The sequence below is a fragment of the Pseudoliparis swirei genome, chromosome 15, assembly GCF_029220125.1.
Source record: "Pseudoliparis swirei isolate HS2019 ecotype Mariana Trench chromosome 15, NWPU_hadal_v1, whole genome shotgun sequence".
Taxonomy (NCBI): Eukaryota; Metazoa; Chordata; class Actinopteri; order Perciformes; family Liparidae; genus Pseudoliparis; species Pseudoliparis swirei.
The window spans coordinates 12,373,734-12,392,432 of NC_079402.1; the positions used below are offsets into that span (position 1 = coordinate 12,373,734).

Sequence of the window (18,699 nt, forward strand, 5' to 3'; positions counted from 1 at the left end):
AGTTTCAAGGAGGAATAGCTATGTTATTTGTATGACAGCTAAAATAATGTATATTTACATATTTTATCATTGAGACCAGGATTTTCGTAGATTAAAAGAATAATGATTATTTACGTGGGTTAAAAAGAAGTAGCCTATTGTTTCATTGGACGCTAAACACTGTTGATAAACTAGACACAATTAACTAAATCCTATACTAAGCTGCAGCGTTGTCTCAGTTTTCCCTATAATTTGAAGGGAGGCAATGTGGGACAAAACATGTAAACGTAATCTGATTTCCTGCATAAATTACATACAATATTAAACAGATAAATGTTGATTATTAAAGATAATTCAACATGTTTAAGGTTTGTAATCTGTGTGGTTTTTTTAACCTCATATTTTTGTGAACTAATTTCACTTGTTAGTGGTCATTCGGGAGGCGTGAGTGCTCTGCGAGAAGCAAGGGGCGCCGGATATGACGTAGGCGGTGCTCCGTGGTGGGCGTGATTAATGGAAGAATCCGCCAATTAACGACGAGTACCTCTTTCACAACATTCCAGTCTCTCCCAAAACCTCCGCCTCCCCTCGCTGGCCCCCTCCTCTCCCTGCTCCGACTCGCCCGTGTGCGTGGGACACGTTACTTTGTCCGTTTCATAGACGTGACCAGGTAGTAGAGGTCCACCTGGGGCAGGGAGACAGGGCTACAGGGCTACTTTGAACCCATGTCCCGGATCAAAAGCCATTTTATTCTGAACGTTTTGTAACATGGAGGCGAGAGGCACAACTGCAGGTGAGGTTTTGTTCGCAGTGACAGTCGATGTGGTTGTTGCTGTTTAGACCAATATTTACCCGAGGAGCTGCAGTCGTGTTTGGTGTGTATGCACAATAGCCTTTTAAATCACGCGAGGCTTTTCATATTGTATAAATAAATGCACAATCATTTCGTTGACAAACAATGTCACAGTATCTTGCTCGCTAAAAAAACATGCCATTGTAACAGTGTGCGTCTTGGGACCTGTTAAACCTCTAGGTGCTCTTGTGAGCAGGGATGGAGAGGAACAAGCTGCAAAGAAGGACACCGCTCCACCAAAAACGGAGACGCCACAGACCAAAAGCAAGATGGAGAAGATCTTTGGGTTCAGGAAGGAGGACCTGACCTCCTGGCCCAGCCTGGTGACCCTCCTGAACCGCCCCACTGACCCTGCATCCCTTGGCATCTTCCGCTGCTTGTTTGGTAAGTTAAGTTATCATTTACTCAGTACAGACTGTCTGCGGGGTTTAAGGGATTTTTGCAACAGCCAGAAAACACGTGTGGACTTCATTGTGTGTCTTTCATGCAGGTTTGCTCATGGTCATCGACATCACGCAGGAGCGTGGCCTCAGTCACTTGGACTATAAATACATGGATGGTGCCCCTGTGTGCCGCTTTCCCCTCTTCAATGTCGTACAGCCACTGCCGCTGGATTGGATGTATCTGGTGTATGTGGTGATGTTCTTCGGTGGGTCACGCTCCTTATTTAACGTTCAATACTTATGTCTGAAAGGTAACGGGTTGAAATGCTCCCGACCCGGTGCTTACTGAGGCTTGGTGAGGAAAGGGGGCCCCGTCTTCTTGAGTCTCAGCGGATGCAAGCGTTTTATAGGAGACAGCCTCTGTGGGGTGCCTGTCTACGGTGAAGATCAAAGCACACTATACCAGAGCTGCACTTTTATTCTTTAAGCCAGCCAACTCATGAAGGTTATGTTTGAGTCTTACAAAGGTATTGACAATTAATGCACATGTGTTATCCACTGGAGCAAGAATGCAAGCAGAGATAAAAACACAATGACAATCAAAGTAAATAAATACTGATACAAAAAAAAATTACGGTTAGAAACCTAATACTAAGTGGACACACCTGCCTGGGTACAACTCCATGCTCTACTCTTAATCTCAACACTTCTAGTATTAAGAAACATTTGTCACCAGAGAGGAATATCAAACCATCTCAATTCTTCACATTTACAACATTAGCACAATCTGTTAAAATATTGTTTACACAGTAATACTACTTGTTTTGCATGTGGTACTCCATTTGCAAGAATGATCTAAGACAAAATAAACATTGAACTTAACACAGAGACATAAATTAACACAAATAGACATACATTAACACATATACATACATTTGTACGTTTATTTTATCAAATTTTGTACAACTTTCTTAAGCAGATTTTGTATTGCACTTCCATAAAATTGGGTGAAGAAATAGATATTTCACAATGCCCCGAGTGCCTAGTATGCGTCAAACTGCCTTTATTTCCCATAATGCAATAGTATATAGCATCTTTTCACTCCTTCCTTTTGTAACATTACCTTTCTATTTAAAGTGTTAAAGGCATTATACAGCTATTTATATTGTCTGAATAGGACTCCCTGCACCATGTGTAAAAAAAACGACCAATTAATAGTAACAGCAACAGCGTTTTTATGATTAACTGAAGCTGCTACGTATGTTTCTCACTGAAGGTGCTTTGGGCATCATGCTTGGCTGTTTCTACCGTCTCTCCTGCCTCATGTTCATCTCGACGTACTGGTACATCTTCATGCTGGACAAAACGGCCTGGAACAATCACTCGTACCTGTACGGCCTCATCGGTTTTCAGCTCACATTTATGGATGGCAATAGATACTGGTGAGATGTTTTTAGGTCCGTTTGTTTGCTGGTGCACTTCTGCCCCGTTTGTATGTGAAAGCTGAGGAAGACCGTAATGCCCGTCTCTTATTTGAAGGTCAATGGATGGATTGCGGAGGCCTTCTATAAGAAATGCTCACGTGCCTCTATGGAATTACACCTTGTTGAGGACACAGGTTTGTTCACCGGTGACCTAAATAATCAATACTGTTTGTTTTTCAATTAATCATGAACGTGGCTTTGGTACTTTGGTATGAGCTCATGATGTCAATGTGTTTTTGTTCCTCAAAGATATTTATTGTATACTTCCTCGCTGGACTCAAAAAGTTGGATGCAGATTGGGTGGAGGGCTACTCGATGTCATACCTGGCTCACCATTGGCTGTTTGATCCTTTCAAGTAGGTTTTAATGCTCAACGCCTTTTTATCAGACTGTGTCTCAGTACTCCCGCTCTGATTTTGCTCTTCACACATTATTTTTCAGAGTGATTCTGCCTGTGGAGTTAATAAATCTGCTCGTGGTGCACGGAGGAGGTCTTTTTCTGGATCTGACAGCCGGCTACCTGCTGTTTTTTGATGCCACACGACCGTATGCATTTTTCTTCGTCTCCTACTTCCACTGTATGAACTCTCAGCTCTTCAGCATTGGTGAGTCTGCATTAAAAACACATCTCTTGTTCCCATGGGTACTTTTAATTCAGCCTTTCATTTGTCGGGCATCGGTTCACCTCCAACTTCTTGAGAATGTTTATCCTCGACAGGGATGTTTTCCTACACAATGTTGGCCACCAGTCCCCTCTTCTGCTACACCGACTGGCCAAGAAGATTCTTTGCACGTTTCCCATCATTCCTCAGGGCAGTCCTGCCACTCACCTCACCGGACCCTCAGCCCAGTACTTCTTGTGTTTACAATAAGATCCAAAGCACCAGCACCAATCCTCAGGAGACCCCGCCTGTCGCCAAAGCTCCCAAACTGAGATTCAAGCACAAGCTGGCAGCCATCTTTACTCTTCTCTACATCGCTGAACAGCTCTTCCTGCCTTACTCCCACTTCATCACACAGGTATGTTAGTCCATCCACTCTTTCAACATTAAAGATCAGGAAAGACTTTGAGCCGACTTGATCCAGGTTAGTAAATGGTTGCAAAATGTTCTTCTGGCTCCTATTTCCACACAGTTATTCTGTCTTGCCTTTTAAACCCTCTGAGTCACCAGGCCGATTGTTGCTCAATCAGAATCAATATTCATTGATCCACAGCAAACAGCAGCTCAGGCCGGTTTCACCAGAGGGGAGAAAGACCCCAAATCATATTTTGGTTCTTTATGAATTTAAAGTCTTGGTTTATAAACAGCTTAAATAGAAACTGGTGAGAACAAATTTCCAGAGTGATTTCTATCAGTATGGAATGATCCTAATAGTTTTCTTCTCTACAGGGATACAACAACTGGACCAACGGCTTGTACGGCTACTCATGGGACATGATGGTTCACTCCCGCAGCCATCAGCATGTAAAGATCACCTACAAAGATGGAAAAACTGGAGAAATTGGATATCTGAACCCCGGAGTGAGTAACAAGGAAAACCCCTGTCAGATATAGATGCAGAGTTTGTGAGCAGTAGACTTTATCCTAACGGTATATCATGCAGCGCAGACGGTCCTGATGTTGCGTGCATAAGAGCTACAAAGCAAAGCATGTAAGGTTAATCGTGATAAAACACTTTAAAGTTTAGATAGCAATGGCTTCGCATGTTGAAGATAAACAGTATCACTCAATATACCACTCCTTGATTTGACCTTTGAGATCCGGTTTTTAATTGCAGTTTGGCCAACTGCTAATTATGACATCATTTGTACTAAAGGTGTTCACACAAAGCCGTCGCTGGAAAGACCACGGAGACATGCTGAAGCAGTATTCCACGTGCCTCAATCACTTACTGCCGCGCTATAATATCTCTGATCCTGAAATCTACTTCGACATCTGGGTGTCCATCAACGAACGCTTCCAGCAAAGGTATGAGAGCCTTTTGATTGAGAAAAAGATGCCTTCAAATAATGGCATCAGATTTATAGGATGAAAAATGTCTTTAAAGATCATTATTAACTAATAATAGTAAAAGTGTGTTTTAAAACGTGCACTGGACTTTTCTCTCAGGATCTGTGATCCCCGTGTGGACGTTGTGAAGGCCGATTGGTCACCTTTTCGTCCAAACACATGGCTGATGCCCCTCCTGGTGGACCTCTCACCGTGGAGGACCAAGTTTCAGGAGATTGAGGGCAGTCTGGACAATCAGACGGAGATTGTCTTCATCGCTGATTTCCCAGGTTACGAATCTCTTCTTGTCCTTTTCATTCATACGGAAAAGTATTGTTCCGTCTGTAGTTTGGTACAAGGGCCGCCTTTGTGCCAACTGACAGCGTGTTACCTTTCAGGTCTGCACTTGGAGAACTTTGTCAGTGAGGATCTGGGCAACACCAGCATCAGTGTTTTGCAGGGCCAAGTGAATGTTGAGATCGTGGAGGAGAAGAAGAACTACACTCTGCAGCCTGGTGAGAAGATGAAGGTACAGCAGCACACTTTCCTCACCAGTAACATGAAACTGTTTAACCCGGACACACAAGAGGATTTACCATGATGCGTATATGTGTGTAGGTAACTGCCGGGGCCTACCACAAGGTGTACACAGTGTCTGAAGTACCGTCTTGCTATATGTATATCTACGTGAACACCACCGAGGCGGCGCTACAGAAGAACTTCACCAAGCTGCATGACCTTCAAGAGCGCGTTCGCAATGGGACAGGTAAAGATCCCGCCGTTAGCACGATGACGGGGAGCGTTTAATAGTGGAATATTATATGAAGGAATACAGTGTTTTTTTTCCGATGCAAACATTATTTAAAAAAAATTATATTATCAAGAGCACACACAAAAAAAAAAAAAGTTGCTGACCGAACTGTTTCCTCCCATAGAAACCGAGCCTCTTCCTCCTCAGCTGCAGCCTCTTATCGCCGCAGACGGTGATGAAGGGTCGGAGGTCAATGCGACCGACCCGATTGTGCAGCTGTTCCTGAAGAGGCAACGGCGCATGAAGGAGGTGAAGAAGCGCAGGGAGGCCGGTGCACTGGAGCGACTGGAGCGCTTCGCGGTGAAGAAGTACTATACGATGCGGAGGGGGTGAGCGCCGCCTTCGGTCGTATTTACACCGAAGATCTGCTTTAAAAAACCTAAATAAGTCTGTGAATGTGTCTCATTAACTCCTTCCCCATCGCGTTCAGATTCTTGATGACAGCCATCGCGATGAGAAACCTGGCGGTTGGTCTCCCTTCTCTGGAGCAGCTGACAAGAGAAGTGGACTTCGCCAACATGAAAGAACCTCAGGCCGAAGCCAACCAGGCCGAAGCCAACCAGGACGAACGGGTGAAAGACGAAGCTGGTCATGGAGAACTTTAAAGTGTCTGTGTGTGTGTGTGTTTACGACTGGACTGTTACTGGGACCCCGCTGATTTTTTTATTTTCTATGCCTCTCGGATTATTTCTAAATATAAAGCCAGTATTTAGTGATAGAATTTCTTTATGAACCTGAAGTTATGGATGCAGAACACGGTCAACAGATATGCTTTGCAAGATTATATTTTCTTTGTTAAATATTTGCATAAGGATTTTATAATTAAAGCTGGGTGAATTTCAAGACATTGACATATTGAAAATCTATAAAAAATGCTCCATGATGGATGCATTATGCTTCAGGACTGAAATACTCTAAACTATTGATTCTTATTTGTTGTGAATTAAAACAAACATGTTACTCAACAATTGAGTCTTAAGGGACGGATCTTAGTGAACATACTGACGAACAGGATTAGGCTGGTCAATAATTTCCTGTTGGTTTATTACCCAGCACGAATGTCAATGATTGTGTCTGACTCATAAGCACATTTAAAAATACAAAGAAAGATATGTTGAAGTTTACTATTTTGAGAGAATATACTACTATGATTCTATGTGATAAACTGACTTACAGAACTGTTCGTATGTCAATTGAAAGGCTTTTTGTAGCGACTTACTAATAAAAGCTTGTGTCAATTCAGTTGATAATTTAATTAAAACTGACAAAAGAGGTTAGTGGCAATAATAATTTTATTGGTGTGAGTATTCAACATGTCGTCCATCTTAAAGTGCTACAGTTGAATAACAGTGTTCACTGTAGGTTGACAATATGGCACATAAATGACACTTCTCACATAATCAGAGCACAAACGGTACAATGCTGCAAAATATAAATACATATAAATCTTTGAGACGGAGCTCTAAGAAAAGCTTTACTCTGTTAAAACACAAAATCATGATCGGTTTAGTTCAGGTTCATTCCTCAGGATTCAGTATAAATATGGAGTCGTCGCTACTGGAGGTCCAGTCACATCATAAATAAGTGTCATCACTTACTGCCCAAATAGTGACATGCGACATATTGTTTCACAAACACAAGTAATTTCAAGTGTACAGATCAGGAGATATTTGTACTTCACAAAGACCAATATAAAAACAATCTGTATTTGTATTTCATATTGCACAGTGTTTTACTGGTTGTTAGTCTTTTAAATCACTGTCTCTCATTTTAAAATCCTCTGTAAAACAAAACACAGTTTGCATCCCTTTTCATGATGGGTGACTATACTTCTAATCACAAGTAAACAACTGGCCTTCTATATTATATATAAACTTAACAGGACGGGCATTAGTGTTTGATACTGGCCTTTAACAAGTGTTATCAGGAGAAGTACAGTATATTCCTATTAGACTAGTACTTACATTGTTCATGTGTGGTGGGATAACAAACCAGCTCTTTCTCCTGCTTTACTGTCAGCTCTCAGTCCTCATATCTCATCATTGCATCTTTTGTTAACATGTTTTTCAAGTGCAAAGTAAAAGAAGGAATGAGACATAAATAATAAATGGAGAAGCACCCTTGAGCTTTCCCTATTCCTCTCTTAAAGGGGAACTCCACTTATTGTACACACCAAAGTCTGTATACAGGTCTTGGAGAGTACTACTGTGTATGGGGGAGTAAAAAAAGTTGTATTAAGCCATTTGTTGCTCCAGAGGGAGCTGCGCCAAATGAGAAACATCGCCTCCATTCACTCGAGTGTGTGTCAGTCGGTGAAAAGCGAAAATTAAAAACATCTAGGAATGTGGCACAATAAAGAAGTCCGCTCCTCATCTCTGCTTGAGGCTACATCAGTCGCTAGCATTACACTTTAATCCAAGACCAAACTGTCGATGGTCAAACTGCATCGTGGGTAATGTACGAACCAAGTGAGGCCGACGAATACATGGACTAAAGAAAAGGTAATATCTCTGGTTCTGCTAAATCAAGTTGCAGAAGGAGTGCAAAGCTAAATCCGTGGAGTACTCTTAGAATCCGTCGGTTTTTTAATCTGTCATTTCTCGCTCACAGGTTGTGCCACATGGGCTTTGTGCCCAAAACATTACGCTCCAAACTGAGCTGCTCACTATGAGAATCCTTCAGACATCTCATGCTCAATATATGAGGTCAACATCACAACTTAAATCCTCCCCACCCGTACATGTGGCACATAGCTGCCACCTCCACCAGAATGCACAAACACACTCCCCCTCAGACTTCTCGATGTGGCCGCTCAGGACGCATCCAAACACCAAAGTCCTGGTGCTACAAGGGGAGGGGCACGTCCCTGTTTGCAGGGCATCATCCAGCTCCACACTCCGGCCCTGTGCTCTGTTTTTACAGACGCCCTCTGTGTCTGGCAAACTAACCTTTGGTCCAGCTGGCATCAGCATTTCCTTTCTGCTTCCCCTCACTTTCAACTTCTGGTATTTACTTTCTAAAAGCTCTCAACGTTCTGCCTACTTTGAAATTCCTATTCTCTCTATTTACAGCTGATCCTGTATGTTAATTCCACACATTACTTTAAGAAAGATTTCTCTTTTTTTTTTAGATACACTCAGAAAAGAAAACCTTTCAGTCTTTACTTACTTTGATTCTAATGCCTCAAGTTAACCTGCCACCGTCAACGTGCCACGGTTTCATATGTAGTTACATTTAATATCTGACAAGTTTTTGCATAAATAATTTTTTTAGGATTAAAATCTATTGAAATATGGGCCAATATTGCTTATTTTGAGAACAACTGATGCTGCTGGGGCCAGGTATTTATCGAAAGAAAAGAACCAAAATGTATGGATTTTTGTTTTATGCTTGATAAAATGTAAATGAGGCGTAGTGTATCTCAACATGTCACATCTTCCATGACGCACACCTAAAATGGTGTGAAAACATGAAGCGTGTGTTTGTAGTGACGTGCCCTCAGACTCGGCTCTGCAGCTCTACCTTGGTTGAAGATCCGGGTAGAAAACTCCATGTACCACACCTTCAATCACAACATTTGAAAATGCATCTGAAAAAGAAAGAATAATAATTTTAAAAAATCACATTGAACTTTTTGCTGAAAAGTTGTGCAGTAGTTTTATAGTTCATTTATCATTAAACACAGGGATATTACGATATAGGTGAAAGTAGCCTGAACTCACCGTGAGCGGTTGGCAGCAGGTAGGGGTCTCTCAGAAACAGCAAGATGGGCTGATGTGAAAGTTTACTGAGAAGAGTTCAGAAAGGAGGAGTCAGGAGGTTTGTGGGCGACTTTGTGCTGCATATCAATTAACAGGATGTAGAAATGTAGGTGGTGTCACTGACATGCCGGGTAAAGTTCAAGTGAAGAGCAAATAGGGATTCATGTTTTAACCGTTGCTAAACAGGACTCTGACCAGCTGTTTCATGCTATAGTGGACTGAAAAACAACTCACCTTGATTCTTCTGATTCTGTATCAAACGACCTTGGAGAAGAACAATATAAGATAAGCCACATAACCTTCCAGTAGCCTGAGAACCAGCAGACTTTTCTTATTCAAATGCCACAAAGTCGTAGTCAACTCACCCACAGCTTTCTGTTTTTGGAACTGAAGGAAAATGGCGGATATTTAGGAAATCCAAGAATATCTTTGGAAGAACTCCATTTTCCATAATTATAGTCTGACGAAACAAAAGCAAATTGCAACGTGCGCATGAAGCGGCGGCACACAACTGACGCGACCTGAAAGACCTCCTCGCTGAACGGTTTGCAGAGTCTCCACACATCTGTATCGTCGCTTTGTGTGTTTACTTTGAGCAAGAGACAAAATATGTATTTGGGAGAAGAAAGAAAGGCAACGTTCACAATACCGACTCCATATTGTTGTAAATATACTGGAATTTCTGTGTGTGCGCGTATGTGTACGTGGAAAAGGGGGAGCAGACATCGCAGCTGGTAGCTGTGTATCGAGACTAAGATCAATGAGTCCTGAAGCCGGCTCAAATATTCAGTATTGATTCACAGAGATATATACTTAGATATTTATTAAGAAATATTAAGTGTCTTTCCTTTGAGCAAACAGTTCCAGCAGGTGGAGTGAATGTGTGTCAGCCTACCTGCAGGTAGAGCTCCAGGCCTTGCCTCCTCTGCTCCAGCACTTTGGGAACCCAGTTTCTAACATGTTTGGAAGGGATCTCGGGAGGCTTTATGCTTTTCTTCAGCTGGAGGGATTTAAAAAAACCTAATTAAAAAGTATACAGGACAAGCAACAGTTACAGCCATGCTAGCAGCATCACAATACCAGGACACTGAAGCCGAAGCAGCTAAATAGAAATCAACTATCAGCGATTTTATTACTCACAGCTTTTAATACTTTTAATACTGTGACATGTCAAAAGGTGGAAAAGGCCTGTACTGAATATAGAGCGCCAATAAAACTAAAAGTGGACTGTTCAGCAGGACAGGAAGAGGAACTCATCTGTGAAGCTACTACCTCAAACTAAGTGGTCTGGTGAACGTGGTTAACCATTAATGATTCATCGATTTATTTGCTGCTGTGATTTCCTAAGCATGCTGTCACACATCTGTATTTAGTACTAGTTAATAGCTAAAAAGGCAATGTTTTGTTTTTGACGTCTTGGTTGAGGATGCACTGAAGCTCACCATTTTATGCAAAGTGTGGAATTCACTGTAGCGTTTCTCAACAGCGTGTTGTCGGCCATTCATCAGCACGTCAATTCCGAAGACCTGAGAGAAAGAAGAAAGGTTTGTACTGCTCTTTCCTAAAAAGGGTGAACTCTGTTGAGTCAGTTAAGGGAACCATGATTTATCACCACAGCACATCAGTCATAAAGGGCCCCTCCCAGTCCCTCCTGACCACAGTAACCATCTGACTGCAGAGCCCTCCGTTACAGTCTGTGTCAGCTACTTACCAAGAGGAAACATCTGTCTGCTGGTATGTGATCTGTCAGAATTACTGTTAACATCCCGAAACAGACTTCTACTTCCATCACTCTGTTGGATTCTTCTGTAAAAATGTGCTTCTTGTTGCCAGCGTTATGTAAATGAGGAAATCCACATTCAGGACTGGCAATATAAACCACATGCCGTTTATCCCAAAAAAGAAAGCCAACAAGGAAAACATTTAAAAAATGCTGCAACAACTCACAACAATGAAAATATATCATTAATTACTGTGGAGGAAAAGAAAATGTAAAAAAAAGAGACTCATGAGGGTTGAGACTCGGTTATGTAGGAATGCAATACAGAAGTTAAAGATACAGTTTGCAATTTTTGGAAACATATGTATTTTCTCGCCTGGAGTTGGATGATAAGATTAATATCACTTTTATGTCTGTTTGGTAAATGTGAAACGTTGCCTGGCTGACTAAAGAAAGAAAACAGCTACACAAATAAAAAAATAAGTGGATTTCCCAAAGTGCTACACGACTCTTTAACATTTGGGGAACGAGGGCACGGGTCAGTAGAGGGGAGGAAATGCAAAAGGGGATCATTTGTGACAGGAAGCTCGAGCATTTCAATCTGGAGGTGTGAGTTTGAAACAGATGAGTTGGTGGCACCTAACCCAAAGTCTGTTGAATGCATTTCGGGAAATGTAGGCTCCAACATTTTTTGGAGGTTGACTAACACATCAAGGACTAAGAGGCAGTATATCCCTGCCTCTGTTGCTACATTTTGAATTGTTAAACACGTTTCTGGTTTAGCCATGTAGGATTAACTTGATGGGAGTTTAAAGAGTTAATTTACACTTAATGTGAGGTTCCAGGTGTAATGAATGATGTCATGCAGCTTTATTTAAACCAGTCTTAATCTGTCAGACAGCTGGGAGTCCTGGGTGGGCTGGTTTATAACAGCAGAAACATAAATACAGAGGTCTTGCCAAACGTTACAGTGAAATCTAGAGTAAGAACATTTGCTCTTAAGAACATTAGATTTTACCGACATGTTTACAAGCCACAACAAACAAGGTCACCGCGCGCCTCCGTGGCGGCTGACCGAGCCGGTGAGCAAACAGACTCCGTTCAAATGTACGCTGCTCGCTGTTTAATGCACCGGAGTATAAATGAGGAGCCGATGACAGCCGCGGAGAGGACGACGCAGACCGACGGAGGCTACGGAGCAGCTTACCGTGTATCCTTTCTCGATCGAGTTGTTTTCTGAACGAAACGACGGGATCGATACTCTGACTGGGTGCATTTTTACTGGAGAAACCAAGAGTTTTTAGGGTATATATTGTGGAACACACACACACTCACTCACTCACTCTCACACACACACACACTGCTGGTGGTTGACTCCAATTTCTTTGGCAGCTTGATCAAAATCAGTGGCTTCAAACGTGAGCAGAGTCTCAGTAGCGCCCCCTGCTGGGCCGGAGGGGGACTCCGGGAGCCAGGTTGGGTTTTTTAGAATTTAATATTTGTGCAATACAGATCCGTGTTATGGGTGTTTTCGTTATGTAACAGCTACATTAACTCGTAATCATTAAACGTATTATTTTATTATAATAATATATTGTGTAACCAACTAATGAGCAAATAATATATGGAAAAATTAAACATTTCCTCGTTCCAGCTTCTTAAATGTGCCTTTGTAATACCTGAATGAAGATGTTATGTTGGGCACTGGGTTATGAGCTATTTCTATGTTTGACTAAACAATTAATCGATTCATCAAAAAATCATCATAATGTGTAAATAAAATAATCAGAAGTTTTCAGCCATTTCTCTATGGTATGTGTGTGTTTTGTTATTTTGTGTGGTGTGTGTGTGTGTGCGTGTGTGTGTGGCAAAGACAATGAGCCAAATAACACAATAAGAAGCAAAGGCAAGACAGGGAAGTCACCTCAATCTGGTCAGCCCAAAAAGTTTTAATTAACTTAGTTTCAACAACAAAAATTGTCGTAAAGAGTTTTTTTCATTGCATATAAATATAACAATTACATTTTCTTTACAGCTGGTTCATTTTTAAATTGTGATAGAATTGATATTGATTTAACAATGAGGGAAAGCTGGTTCACACTTCTTCGGATTCAAAATGTAATGTATTTTATTATTTGACTACCAGATGGTATAAAATGGAAGTATACAGCACAATGCAATACAATTAAGAAATTAAAGATATTCTCATGAAACGACGAGACAACAGCATACTTATCAATATGGAGGAAAACAAGCAAAAACGAATTCAACATTATCCATCACTTGGCCTCAGAGGATTCTTACCTTTTTTTTCTAACTTGGGAGTGTTTAACAATTTAAAATGTATGTATCACAATTGTTAATGTACTTCACGATGCTTTCATATGCAGTCCTCCGCATTGTTATTTACAGTCTTGCTGAGTTCCTGTGAATGACCTAATGTTATCTAATACCTGAGGGAAGTATTACAAAAAAACAACACCATGAGGATTGACAGAAAATGCAAGAAATGTCAAAGAAACATGTGTCCCTCAAAACATGATACTCACGATGACATGTGACAGCCGGACACATAGGCGTAGTTGCCAGTGTAGCGAACGTCACAGCGCACAACGTTGTTGCTGTAGTCTGATTCTGGGACATGATATTGGGGATTTACAGTGATCTGTGGGGAACAACATACATTCAACATATAAGAATCAGTAGCCAACAACAAAGCTAAATAAACAGTATGGACTTAAATCATGGAGGCAATGTGACTCCACACAAGTAGCTCTTTCTAAGGGGTTGGTGTTCGACATTTGTCATCTGGTATTTCTAACAAACCTTGAGGATATAGTTTCCAGGTTTCACATCGGTGATGTCAATCCACTGGCAGTCGATGTCTGCGTTGTAGGTATCATAACATCCTGGACTCAGGCCCTGCACAGTGGACAGAATCCACATACAACACGTTATAAGCAAAGACACGTTTTATGAAACAATGTAAGGCTATTATATTTGAACATAAAGAACTGTAACAAATATGTTAATGTTTTATAACTGAATGATATGGTAAGACATGTTATGAGGAAAAAGAAAAGTAATTAGAAAAAAAGACAATACAAATCAAGACAAGAGGCTGGAGAAATAAATAATTTGCCCAACAAGTGATCAGACATTGAGGAACAGGAAATCAATAAATCATCACTTGGTCATACAAAAAGGAAATACTAATGAACAGCTGCATTAGTATTTCTTAGTTCCATTCTCCTTTAAATAAATGCTCTCATCAAATTCATTCAATGAAAGGGAATTCAGTAAAGTCATTATCCTATACTATACTATAATTAAATTGCTCTTGTTTACTAAAGACATTTTGACATGTCACAATAGGAAAAGCAGTAGTAAATTACCAACTTATTGACAGCCAGATTCCATTTATCTGCCTTATTTTCAGGGTCCTGGTCTCATGCAACATCACAGCGTAATAGTTTACTGGGACACGTGAATAGAGTGGTGAATAGAGTGTTGTCAGCATTATTATTCACACCGGTGCTGCTATGAGGACTCAACATGTGAAAAAAGGCCTATTTATGTGCTCACAGGATGTCAGAAATATTTACAACCGACATGGACGATTCGTACAAAAAAAGGTCACATGAGTTTTAACATGTAATGTATCAATAGATTAGCCTCTTGTATGTATGGCAATATTGGTCTTTATCAAGGAGAATGCCTTGCGTAAGGCACAACATAAAATACGAACAGCTTTAAAGTCAGTAATATCAACATTTATTGATGTATTTAGCAGGCATAATTGAGACCTGGGTATGTGAGGTGCAGGCAAATCTCCTGTAGTAGCCGTAGTCACAGGAAGTGTCCTCCAGGCAGAAGCTGGCTTTGTGGCCCTCGGCCACCGAGTGGTGAGAGGAGGCGTCCAGCAGTTCGTAGTGGCTGAACTCGTCCATGCTGTGGAAGTGCCTGTGGATCAGCAGCAGCCGTGTTCAACAACTCACGCATGTTTTATCTCCACCGAGGGTTAGTTTGACATGTGGAGACCGTCTTGTTCCTGAGCTGCATTTGCAGAGTTACTGATTATTATGAAATATATTTTGTTGGACGTTTCCCAGTGCTCACTCAAATGACTGCAAGTCCCTGTGACTGCAAACATCACGGGAGTTATTATGTACATGTAACACAAGGTATCTGAATCCGCCTTCAGTCTACCATCTCAAAGTAAGTTTGTTTAATGAGACAAAACAGTCTGGACTTTAACACAAGTTGACTTTCAAAACACTGACAACATCTATACAGTCTACTCTACAATAACAGATAATAGGATCTTTGCCAAATGTGCTCCATTTTGGGGATAAGCACAGTAGCCTGGTTGTTTCACAACATAACTATGGACTGAGGTAGTTTCTGATGATCAAGGAAAACTGGCACTTTACCAAAAGCTCAATAAAGGATAAAACACACCAGCGGTTTTCCTTTTTAGGCTCATTATCATCACATAACTCTATTTTACAATGTCTGGCTTTGCAACTGTTAACGGAATTATGAGGTCATATGAAGTTCAGTCACATCATCGGCCAAAGTGGGTTTTTACTGCCTATTTGCTGAGATTTAAAATATTTAAAATAACATTTTTAAAAGCCTAAAAATGTGAAGATGACAATTCTGAAATCAAATTCTCAGCAAAGCTATAATACAGCCAGAAGTAAAGCCAGCAGTGGTCCAACAAGGGGTGCCAAACCACAACCACAGACTGGACCAACCAAATAGTGTAGTGACAAATACTATCTATTTATCGGAAACTACTGATGTGTTGAATACATTAAAACACTACATAAAGTTACAATGTGTGAAGAAAAAGTGATGTCTCCAATTCAACCTCTTAAAAACATGTAATATTTAAATCTTCTCTAGATCTGGTTAATGTTTTCATGCATTAAATCTTCATGAACGCATCTAATTGATGTCAGAACAAATGGTCCAAGATAGACTTTCTGTGTGTGATGGTGAGGTGGACAGCACTGAAATGACCTTATACTTACTGGTGGCAGCTGTGCCACTCCCAGGAGTAACGTGGCCTGCTGGGGCGGAAGTCCGCCGTCCCTTGGTTCTTGACTCTCTGAGGAAACCTCAGCAGCATGCGGGTGTCATAGTCTCTAATGCTGGCTGTATACGCTGAGCTGCAGGCACAAAGCAAAGGTAGAGCATACATTTGCAGAAAGAAAAGGCCATATGTGGACACGATTACATCACCAAGATGGTTTTTCCTGCTCAGCCCTCTGAGTGGAGCAGATCATTAGAGTCTGAGTGAAGGCAGTCAGTGTGTAAACTGTGGGTGGAAAAATAATTTGGAGCGATGAGGTTGTTGGTTATAGTTTTCGATATGTGTTTACCATTCGTGCTTTTTCTCCTCGGGGCAAACTATGATTATACTTTACAGGAATCCACCACGGCTCCCGTCTGCAACACCAGTGGCAGGATTCGGTTAATTTGACCTCATCTCATGTTCCTCTGTGCAGCCCTCAGCCACAAACACTTTAGACGGGTTGTTATGGCTCAAAGCTCTGTGAATCACAGTCAGACTTGTTTTTTTCCTCCCTGTGGATAAGTCCTGGCTGCAGACCTACAGACGTACAGACCTGACAGCAGACCTACCTCGACAAACAGTTCTCCTCAGCTGCACATCTCAGGTTGTACATTGGGACTCTCTGGACATAAGCAGAGGATTGAATGTAGTACGCATCAGGTACTAGATCCGGCAGACCTAAAACAACAAACAACATTATAATACTGACAATAGCTATGAATATGACGGTAAATAAAAGTGGTTCATGACAAATGAATCAATCAGTAAATTATTATGTTTCCTATACAGACAGACACAGTAACAGATGGCAAATAGGTCGACACATGAAGAAATGTTAAATCAAGACAGACAGTTGATAGATAAACTGGGTGCATTTAAATATCTTTTTTAAGTCATATCTATTCTCATACATGTTGTTTTGAGAACCCAACTCTTACCATACTGATGATACCTTGTTCTCGATCTCCGCCTCGGTCTCTCGTAAACGTCATAACGATTGTAATACGGGTTATCTCTATCTGTGGACTTGTAGGGGTCGTAGGGATCATCACCGACCATCATGTCTTCTCTCCGGGGCAGAGGCGGACTGACAGTGACCTTTTCCTGGGTCTCATTGCTGTTCTTCTGCGTCTCCGTGAGCTCACCGACACGGTCAGTGTGATTCAGCTGGCGGTGCTCTTGCCCTCTCACGAGTCTTTGGAGCGGAGACGGGAGCCCGCGGGCTCGATGCAGATCGGACGCCGGCCGGGGAGGCTGCTGCTGCTCCCGCTGGGCCACACGCTGGTTCGTGGTGTCCGGATGTCTCACGTCCGCATCACGAATGATGGTGACTGGTCGCGCCTGCACTTGCTCCTTGGATGCGCCCCTGCGCCTCGGTCGCTGATACTCCGAGCCCTGGCTTAAAATGCTAAAAACCTTGCCGTTGTGTGACCACTGTAGCGTCTGCCGGAGAACTGCTTTTTGGCTTTTTCCTAGTTGGGTCCCTGAATTGGTTTGAGACTGGACAGCTTGCAGGAGGAAAACAAAAAAATAGATGCACGCATATGCGTAAAGTGGCGTGCCAAATATGCGTAATCCCATGATGAACTAAATTAAAGGAGATTTAATGTGACACAGCAAGTATTTTAAATGAGCTGGGGTCGCTCCTTGTCTTTGACCTAAATATCCTTCATTAATATTTTAAGGATATTCATTGAGAAGAAAGCTACGTTTAAATGTATCCGTGTAAACTCATATCGCTCTGCTCCTGAAGCCTGCAGTGAGATGATGATGATGAGGAGGAGGAGGAGGAGGAGGAGAAGTTAGAGAAGCAGTAGGAGGAGGAGGATGATGAGGAGGAGGAGTTCAGCATTTGTCGTTACTGAATCTGTTATGGTGCTGGTGCTCACCACTGACTGGATACGGGATGTGTGATCATTCTGTGTGTTTGATAACTGTTCGGTCTGGCTCTTTGAAAGCTGGGTAATGTGTCTCAGTAAGAGGCAGTGAGACTTATTTGCTTCCTTACAAATACATTATGCTACAATCATGCAAAATCAAAAGCAAAAAGTTATTCCTACTACATTAGAAGTGGGTCTCACATTAATAAGACCACCCATTATATGGTCCTAATTTTTTCTTTTCCAAATCAACAGAATGTCATGATAAATAGCTTTTTCCTTTACTGTTGGGTGAACGCCCAACCTCATTGCAACCGGCTCTACCAGAAGTCTCTGCACTACACTTTCTCATTGGGGGATTTCATGAACCCTAAACATTACTCTTCTCAACATTTACATTTTCTTCTGGGAAACCATTTGCCACAACCTCCCCTCACCCACTCCTGTCTGTGTTGAGTTTAGCTGACAACGTGAAAGATTCATCATGTGCATCCCATAGTTATCTTCTATAAAGTCATAATTAGTCTATTCTGAGCAACAAACAAAATGAGACTGAGATGTTACTTGATATCTGCATTACTGCGTCTGGTGACCCCACGCTCATAAATCTAGGTAATTTGCTGCGTCCCAGTCAAATCACCACCCTGCTGTTAACACCAGAGGTATAATGCATAGTTTGGGAAATTTAATCCAGGGTTTCCATTTTCCTCTGTTTATGAAACACAACATCTACACAACTGGAGGGCTGCTGCTA

At 41.6% G+C, this 18,699-nt stretch overlaps 3 protein-coding genes across 4 annotated transcripts; 1 reads left to right on the forward strand and 2 right to left on the reverse strand.

The window, feature by feature from the left end:
• Nucleotides 1-596: 596 nt before the first annotated feature.
• ggcx (gamma-glutamyl carboxylase) lies at nt 597-6,743 on the forward strand. 2 transcript variants are annotated; one of them, XM_056432599.1, is made up of 15 exons: nt 597-772; nt 1,013-1,216; nt 1,323-1,481; nt 2,492-2,657; nt 2,755-2,833; nt 2,949-3,055; nt 3,141-3,304; nt 3,418-3,719; nt 4,091-4,222; nt 4,518-4,669; nt 4,811-4,980; nt 5,089-5,219; nt 5,309-5,456; nt 5,626-5,830; nt 5,932-6,743. In XM_056432599.1, the coding sequence occupies exons 1-15, from the start codon at nt 748-750 to the stop codon at nt 6,104-6,106; spliced, it is 2,319 nt and encodes a 772-aa protein (XP_056288574.1). In that variant the 5' UTR covers nt 597-747; the 3' UTR covers nt 6,107-6,743. The 2 variants fall into 2 exon arrangements, with proteins under 2 accessions (XP_056288574.1, XP_056288575.1); XM_056432600.1 differs by having other exon boundaries at nt 598-772; nt 1,029-1,216.
• A 32-nt stretch (nt 6,744-6,775) lies between these two features.
• On the reverse strand, nt 6,776-12,589 carry snx24 (sorting nexin 24). Its single transcript, XM_056432601.1, has 7 exons — nt 12,190-12,589; nt 10,705-10,788; nt 10,158-10,262; nt 9,628-9,722; nt 9,497-9,526; nt 9,224-9,288; nt 6,776-9,090 (listed from the first exon to the last, which is right to left on the reverse strand). The coding sequence occupies exons 1-7, from the start codon at nt 12,256-12,258 to the stop codon at nt 9,020-9,022; spliced, it is 519 nt and encodes a 172-aa protein (XP_056288576.1). The 5' UTR covers nt 12,259-12,589; the 3' UTR covers nt 6,776-9,019.
• Nucleotides 12,590-12,902: 313 nt separating this feature from the next.
• Nucleotides 12,903-17,815, reverse strand: loxa (lysyl oxidase a). Its single transcript, XM_056433330.1, has 7 exons — nt 17,004-17,815; nt 16,635-16,743; nt 16,022-16,159; nt 14,789-14,945; nt 13,809-13,904; nt 13,532-13,647; nt 12,903-13,435 (listed from the first exon to the last, which is right to left on the reverse strand). Exons 1-7 carry the CDS (start codon nt 17,644-17,646, stop codon nt 13,429-13,431), a joined length of 1,266 nt encoding a protein of 421 aa, XP_056289305.1. The 5' UTR covers nt 17,647-17,815; the 3' UTR covers nt 12,903-13,428.
• Nucleotides 17,816-18,699: the final 884 nt, after the last annotated feature.

Coding starts and splice junctions, on each gene's coding strand:
- ggcx (XM_056432599.1), top strand. CDS start 748: ATGGAGGCGAGAGGCACAACTGCAG. Junction 4,670..4,810: donor AACGAACGCTTCCAGCAAAG/GTATGAGAGCCT, acceptor CTTTTCTCTCAG/GATCTGTGATCCCCGTGTGG. Junction 5,831..5,931: donor TACTATACGATGCGGAGGGG/GTGAGCGCCGCC, acceptor CATCGCGTTCAG/ATTCTTGATGACAGCCATCG.
- snx24 (XM_056432601.1), bottom strand. CDS start 12,258: ATGCACCCAGTCAGAGTATCGATCCCGTCGTTTCGTTCAGAAAACAAC. Junction 10,789..12,189: donor CGATCGAGAAAGGATACACG/GTAAGCTGCTCC, acceptor TCTTTCTCTCAG/GTCTTCGGAATTGACGTGCT. Junction 10,263..10,704: donor TCCACACTTTGCATAAAATG/GTGAGCTTCAGT, acceptor AAATCCCTCCAG/CTGAAGAAAAGCATAAAGCC.
- loxa (XM_056433330.1), bottom strand. CDS start 17,646: ATGGGATTACGCATATTTGGCACGCCACTTTACGCATATGCGTGCATC. Junction 16,160..16,634: donor GAGGAGAACTGTTTGTCGAG/GTAGGTCTGCTG, acceptor TTGTGCCTGCAG/CTCAGCGTATACAGCCAGCA. Junction 13,905..14,788: donor CCTGCACCTCACATACCCAG/GTCTCAATTATG, acceptor TCCACTGTGCAG/GGCCTGAGTCCAGGATGTTA.